Source organism: Carlito syrichta, unplaced genomic scaffold, assembly GCF_000164805.1.
Source record: "Carlito syrichta isolate Samal-C Ts95f unplaced genomic scaffold, Tarsius_syrichta-2.0.1 Scaffold301869, whole genome shotgun sequence".
Lineage (NCBI taxonomy): Eukaryota > Metazoa > Chordata > Mammalia > Primates > Tarsiidae > Carlito > Carlito syrichta.
The window spans coordinates 59,016-66,746 of record NW_007245965.1 but is presented as its reverse complement, the minus strand read 5'-3'; the positions used below and the strand labels follow the sequence as shown (position 1 = coordinate 66,746).

The following is a 7,731-nucleotide window of genomic DNA, read 5'->3' as shown; positions in this document are numbered from 1 at the left end:
GTGCCTGTAGTTCCAGCTACTAGGAAGGCTGAGGCGGAAGGATCGCTGGAGCCCAGCAGGTCGAGGCTGCGGTGGCCAGGAGCGTGCCACTGCACTCCGGTTGGGTGACAGAGTGAGACTCCAACTCAAAAAAATAAATAAATAAAAAATAAAAATAAAATTAAAAAATAACCAAACTGAGGTCTTCCCAAAGTGATATTATGTTTGTATAATATTAAATTATATTATCCATTGAGAGGTCTGTATAAAGATTGAATTTTTATGAGTTTAGGTAATGGTTTTTATGAGTTCAGGTAACCTCTAGCAATAATTGTTCTAGATGTTACTTCCCTAATTTAACCAAAGTTTAGTTGCTTTAATGTGGCTACTAAGAACTATGTCCTTGGAGGGACATAATGCAAAAATTGAGGAATTATCAGAAAAGAAGCTTAAAGTTTAGGAAATAAGATTCTCTCATTTTATCTAAAACTGGTTTATTCCAGCAAGCATCATTGTGAAATTTAGCCTACTTATACCACACATTCAGTAAATAGTTGTAAAAGTAATAAATAATATTTAAAAGAAAATTCAAAAATAGTATTCTCACATTTCCGTGGTTTTAGTTTTTAATTATTGTTTCTATTTGGTTTTAGGGTGGATCTATTTTATTAATAACAGGTCCTCCTGGATGTGGAAAGACCACTACTATAAAAATACTATCAAAGGAGCATGGTATTCAAATACAAGAGTGGACCAATCCTGTTTTACCAGACTTCGAAAAAGAAGATTTCAAGATGTGTAATCCTGGTAAGGTTAGCTGTGAAGGGAATAGAAATAATGGGGAAAACTTAATGGTGCCTTCAGATGAAACTGGGTGAGTGCATTGTTTCCCCATCCTTCCAAGTTTCAGACAAGTAATTTCCCAAGAAGGAAGGATCAAATTTTACTTGTTTTGTAAGATAATAAGCTCTTCTATTTGCATTCTTTATGAACTTTTTTCCAGGATCTGTCTAGGCGGTTAAGCAATATCTTTTTTTTGTAAAATCAAGCCATAATGCGTGTTAAAAGAACTTCACCTCCCCCCCTCATAAGATAGCTTCGATTTAGCAAATACCTGTTAGAATAAAATCAAAGTAAAAGACAAAGACTGTCTTTGGCATTTGGAAGGAGCCCTTAAAGTAACTCCTATTCAACATTGTAATAGGAGTCCTTGCAAGAGCAATAGCCAAGAGAAAGAAACAAAAGGCATTCAGATCAGCAAGGAGGAATTCAAACTTTTCTGTTCACTGATGACATGATTGTATACCTAGAAAATTGGTCAGGCCCAGTGGCTCATTCCTATAATCCTAGCACTTTGGTAGGCCAAGGTTGGAGGATTACTTGAGTCCAGGAGTTTTTTGGTTTTTGGTGTTTTTTTTTTTGAGTCAGAGTCTCACTCTTGCCCAGGCTAGAGTGCAGTGGTACTCTCTTGGCCACCGCAGCCTTGACCTGCTGGGCTCAGGCAATCCTTCCGCCTCAGCCTTTGAAATAGCTAGAACTGAAGGTGTGTGCCACCATGCCCAGCTAAGTTTTTGATTTATTGTGGAGATAGAGACGAGGTCTTGCCAAGTGTCTCGGGCTATTCTCAAACACCTGGGCTCAGACAATCCTCTCACCTTGGCTTCCCAAAGTGCTGGGATTGCAGGTGTGAACCACCACGTCCTGCAAGGCCAGGAGTTTTAAGACCGTCCTGGGCAACACAGCAGAACTTCTCTACAAAAATAAAAAAGTTAGCCAGGCACGATGTCCTGCACCTGTAGCCCCAGGCACTTGGGAAGCTGAGGCAGAAGGATAGCCTGAGCCTAGCAGGTCAAGGCTATGGTGAGTCGTGATCGGGCCACTGCACTCCGGCCTGGGTGGCAGAGTGAGACCACAACTCCATGAATGAATGCGTGAATAGAACAAGAAGCCCTGGCGGCTTGAGAACAGTTGAAATTTATTGGGGAAAAAGCAAAACCCTAAAAACTCTTCCAAGAAACTCCTAGACCTGATAAACAACTTCAGTAAACTTTCAGGATACAAAGTCAGTGAATAAAAGTCAATAGCATTTCTATTCACCAGTAATGCTTATGCCAAGAACTAACCCAATCCCATTTACAGTAGCCCCCAAAATAATCAGATATCTAGAAATATACTTAACCAAGAAGGTGAAAGATCTTTACAAGGAGAGTGCTGATAAAGGAAACTGTAGATGACCATACTGCCCAGAGCGATCTACAGTTTCTACTCAGTCCCTGTAAAAAGCCCAACGTCATTTTCGGAGAACTAGAAAAAAGAATCCTAAAGTTTATGTGGAACCAAAAAGAGCTCGAACAGCCAAAGCAATCCTAAGTAAAAAGAGCAAATAGCCGGGCTCAGTGGCTCAGCCTGTAATCCCGCGCCTTTGGGAGACTGAGGTGAGTGGATCACCTGAGCCCACGAGTTCGAGACCCGCCTGGGCAAGCGAGACCTCATCTCTACAATAAATCAAAAAATCAGCCGGGTGTGGTAGTGCATGCCTGTAATTCCAGCTACTCGGAAGGCTGAGGCAGAAGGATCGCCGGGGCCCAGCAGGTCGAAGCTGCGGTGGCCGGGGGCGACTACTGCACTCCAGTCTGGGCGACGGAGTGAGACTCCAACTCAAAAAAAAAAAAAAAAAAAGAGCAAATACAGGGGCATCACATTGCCTGACTTCAAATTGTGCTACAAGACTATAGTAACTAAAACAGCATGGTACTGGTACAAGAGTACTTGTACATGTACTTGAGCATGGTACTGGTACAAGATCAATAGAACAGAATAGAAAACCCAGAAATAAAGCCACAAACCAACTAATCTTCAACAAAACTAACAAAAATAAACAATGAGAAAAGGATACCCCTTCAATAAATGGTGCTGGGAAAATTGGTACCCATATGCAGAAGAATTAAACTGGACCCCTGCTTCTCACAATATAGAAAAATTGACTCAAAATGAATTAAATATTTGAATGTAAGTCTTGAAACTATAAAAATCCTCGAAGAAATCCTAGGAAAAACTCTTCTGGACATCAACCTAGGCAAAGAATCTGTAGTGAAAACCCCAAAAGCAAATGTCACAAAAACAAAAATAGACAAATGGAAGTTAATTCGATTTAAAAGTTTCTACATAGGAAAAGAAATAATCAACAGAGTGAACAGAAAACCTATGGAATTGGAAAAAATATTTGCAAATTAAGCCACAAAGGACTAGTATCCAGAATTTACAAGGAACACAACTCAAACTGAAAAAAATACCAGAAAGTGGGCAGAGGACATGAGTAGATAGGTGCTTCTCAAGAGAAGATGCACAAGTGTGCCACTGCACTGCACTCCAACCTGGGCAGTGGAATGAGACTCCAACTCAAGAAAGAAAAAAAGAAGAAGAAGACGACACCACAAGGGGCCAACAAACGCGAAAAGCTCAATTTCACTGATCATCAAAGAAGTCCAAATTAAAACCGCAATGAGACATCTTAACACCAGTCAGAATAGCTATTATTAAAAAGTCGAAGAACAACAGATGTTGGTACAGATGAGGAGAAAAGGAACACTTATTCAATGTTGGGATTGTGAACTAGTTCAGCCTATGTGGAAAACGTATGGAGATTTCTCAAAGAACTAAAAATAGAACCATTCAATCTAGCAATCCCACTACTAGGTATCTACCCAAAGGAAAAGAAATCAATATATATTACAAAGATTCCTGTACTCATATGTTCATTGCAGCACATTCACAATAGCAAAATCATGGAACCAACCTATGTGCCCACCAATAACTGACTGGATAAAGAAAATGTGGTACATAGGCACCCTGGAATGCTGTGTAGCCATAAAAAAAAAAAATGAAATCATGTCTTTTGCAGCAACATGGATGAAGTTGGAGAACATCATCCTCAGTGAATTCTCTCAGAAACAAAACCAAACACTGCATGTTCTGACTTATATGTGGGAGCTAAAGGGCCACAAAGGGGGAAATAATAGACTCTGGAGATGCCTGTAAGAGGGAAGGGGGGAGGGTTAGGCTTCAGAAATTACCTGTCAGGTACAGTGTTCACTCTCTGGGGAATGGGTCATCTGAAGCCCAATCCCCACCACTACAAATATGTCCATGCAACAAACATGTGCTCGTGACTCCCAAAAAAAAAATTCAACAGGTGATAATACTACCAAAGGCATTACATTATAACATCACACGTGTGCTTATACTTGAGAGCACTGTCATTTTTACCTTTCATAGTTTTTCTTATTGCTACTATAGGTGACTAAACTAGGAGCAGCCAAATCTCCTGGCTACTTTAAAGGGAAGGGGGTTTTGTAGAAGATTCATTTTTTAATAATATGGAATAGTCCTTAAACTGCCTTCTCTGAGCTCTTCTTTAATGTACTCTGTACCTACCATGTCTTTGGTATGCACACCCTTAAACCGCTAGTATCTCATGCTCCTGGATTTTTTTTTTCTTCTTTTTTTTTTAAGAACAGAAGTCTTGGTGCGTTGCTCAGGCTGAACTCGAACTCCTGGGTTCAAGGGATCCTTCCACCTCAGCCTCCCAAGTATCTGGAACTACAAGCTTTTACTGCTTTCTAAATAGTAACGTTACTTAAGTTTGTTAAGTCTTCATTTTAACAGTCTTCTATATGAAACATGCCTTCAGAGAATTTCTTTCATCCTCAGATTCACTAACCATCATTCTGTTTTTATTGGTAAACCTTTCTCACTGAAAATAATCCATTTATGGGGGCACCCATTCAGAGAGTCTTTGTTTTGTAGGCCAAAGTCATAAATACTTTTACCAGTTGTATGAATAGTTATGCTGATGTCTGTGTTTTGAGGTCAGTTAACTCTATGTTACAGTCTTTGGTATAGAAAAATTACTATTGTCCATATTTACTCTTGTCTTTTGAATTGAGCATTCTTTTTTCTTATTTAAAAAATGTGGGGTGCAATTTAGGGTTACGTATACAAATGTTCATTATGCAGGTGCCCTTGTTGAGGTGTGCCCCCCCCCCGGTAGTTTTCCACTACTGCCAATCCCGCCCCTACCCCGCACCCCGGCAGTTTCCCACTACTGCTAATCCCTTTCTTATAGGATTATAATTGTTCAAACTCTGCTTATGAATGAGAACATGTGGTACAGTTCTTTGTTTCTGTGACAGATCACTCAGTATTATAGACTTTTAAGTCCATCCAAGTTGCTGTGAAATTTGTAATTTTGTCCTTTATGTCTGTGTAATATTCCATCATGTATATGTGCCACATTTTTTTTTTTAGATTGGAAAATATAGTTTATTTAGAAAGTAAATGAGAGAGAGAAGAGCACATGGCCATACCACCATCTAGTAAGGCAGGGGCGGGTTTTGTTTTTGTTTTTGTTTTTTGAGTTGGAATATCACTCTGTCACCCAGGCTGGAGGGCAGTGGCATGCTCTTGGCCATTGCAGCCTCAATTTGCTGGGTGACTCAGGTGATCTTCCATCTCAGCCTTCCAAGTAGCTGGAACTACAGGCACGTGCCACCATGCCTGGCTAATTTTTTTATTTAATTTGTTATAGAGATGAGGTCTTGCCACGTTGCCCAGGCTGGTCTTGGGCCCTCAGGCTCAGGCAATCCTCTCCCACATTTTTTTTAATCCAGTCTTCTTTTGGTGGGTAGCACAGTTTGTTCCATGTTTTTGCTATTGTGAACAATGCTGCAGTAAACATGCATGTGCAGTTATCTTTTTCATAGAGTGATTTGAGTTCCTCTGGGTATATTCCCAGTAGGGGGATTGTGGGTTGTATGGAAGACCGATTTTGAGATCTTTTAGAAATTCCACACTGTTTTCCACAGAGGTTGTACTAGTTTACACTCCCACCAACAGTGTAGAAGTGTTCCCTTTACCCACGTTCTCTCCAGCAAATGCTTTTGGAGTTACTGATGGTGGCCATACTGATTGGAGTTAGGTTGTATCTCGGTGTGTGAAATGAGCAGTCCATCTTAAATTTAAATAACTTCTTCTGCAGTACTGTGAGCTGCACCATGAATGTATGTGTATATACACATATATAATATTAATGTCTACAGAATTTGTTGAAAATAAAAATGATATGTTTGTTTCCTTTCAGAACCAAGCTTCCATATATTTCCCTATCAGTCTCAGGTAGCAGTTTTCAAAGAGTTTCTACTAAGAGCAACAAAGTATGACAAATTACAAATGATTGGAGATGATCTGAGAACCGATAAGAAGATAATTCTGGTTGAAGTAAGAGCAGCTTTTGTTGTTGTTGTTGTTGTTGTTGTTGTTGTTGAGTCGGAGTCTCATTCTGTCACTCAGGCTGGAGTATAGTGGCACACTCACGGTCATCGCAGCCTCCATCTGCTGGGCTCAGGTGATCCTTCTGCCTCAGCTTTCCAAGTAGCTGGAATCACAGGCGTGCACCACCACACTCAACTAATTTTTTTATTTATTGTAGAGATGGGGTCTCTCCATGTTGCTCAGACTGGTCTCAAACCCAAGGGCTCATGTAATCCTCTCACCTACGCCTCCCAAAGTGTAGGTGTGAGCCACCACGCTCAGCTCAGTACAGCTTTTTTGTTCTTTTTTTTTGAGCAAGACTGTTAGTCTGTCACCCCGGCTAGAGTGCAGTGGCAAGCTCACGGCCACCTCAGCCTCGACTTGCTGGGTTTAAGCAATCCTTTCACCTCAGCATGCCACCACACCACCTGAATTATTGTACACATGAGGTCTCACCAAGTTGCCCAGGGTGGTCTTGAACCTTTGGGCTCCCAAAGTGCTGGGATTATAGGCATGAGCCACCGCACCCAGCCAGGGCAGCTTTTAAAATCCTGCTGTAGCCAGGCTCGGTGGCTCATGCTTATAATCCCAGCACTTTAGGAGGCAGAGTCAAGAGGATTGCCTGAGCTCAGGTTCAAGACCTGTCTAAGCAACATGGTGAGATCTCTTCTCTACAGTAAATCAAAAAATTAGCTGGGTGTGGTGGTACACACCTGTGGTTCCAACTACTTGGAAGGCTGAGGCAGAAAGATCACCAAACCCAGCAGGTCGAGGATGCAGTGGCTATGAACATGCCACTGCACTCCACCTGGGCAACAGAGTAAGACTCCAACTCTAAATAAATAAATTAATTAATTTAATTAAATGATTTAAGTATAGAGATGCAAAAAAAAAAAAAAACTTGGAAATTATTTCTCAGTGAAAATACTATAACTAGTAAGCAACCCTAAGAAATTTGGTCTGAAAACTGGGGTTTCCATTGGTGCATATTATTGTTTAGGATATAAGCTATTTCATGTTTCCTTTAATTTCTGTGAAAGTTGTAGTTAAAATATATTCAGTAGAAAAAATGTTTTTCTGTCTTGGCAAATGTAAATCTGAAAATAAATTTGCAATAAATAAAACTACTAATATTTACTCTTTATTTTTAATAGGATTTACCTAACCAATTTTATCGAGATTCTCATAGTTTACATGAAGTTCTAAGGTAAGTTTCAGTGAAGGATTCTGAAACTCCAAATCAAATGACAAGAGGCTTAAATTTTAACATTACAATATTTTGTTATTTTAGGACATATGTACAGATTGGCCGATGTCCTCTTATATTTATAGTCTCTGACAGTCCCAGTGAAGATAATAATCAAAGGCTACTATTTCCCAAAGAAATTCAAGAAGAGTGTTGTATCGCAAGTATTAGGTAAGAAAGAAATTTCTGCTTATAAA

General features: G+C 40.0%; 1 protein-coding gene across 3 annotated transcripts in view; it reads left to right on the top strand.

The window, feature by feature from the left end:
• RAD17 (RAD17 checkpoint clamp loader component) overlaps window positions 1-7,731 on the top strand; it is a 44,291-nt gene that overhangs the window by 9,527 nt on the left and 27,033 nt on the right. For all 3 annotated transcript variants that reach the window (XM_008055522.1, XM_021711133.1, XM_008055523.1), the window contains 4 exons: window positions 633-786; window positions 6,119-6,255; window positions 7,443-7,495; window positions 7,580-7,705. In XM_008055522.1, coding sequence (XP_008053713.1) covers window positions 633-786; window positions 6,119-6,255; window positions 7,443-7,495; window positions 7,580-7,705 — 470 coding nt within the window. The remainder of the gene's footprint in view (window positions 1-632; window positions 787-6,118; window positions 6,256-7,442; window positions 7,496-7,579; window positions 7,706-7,731) is intronic.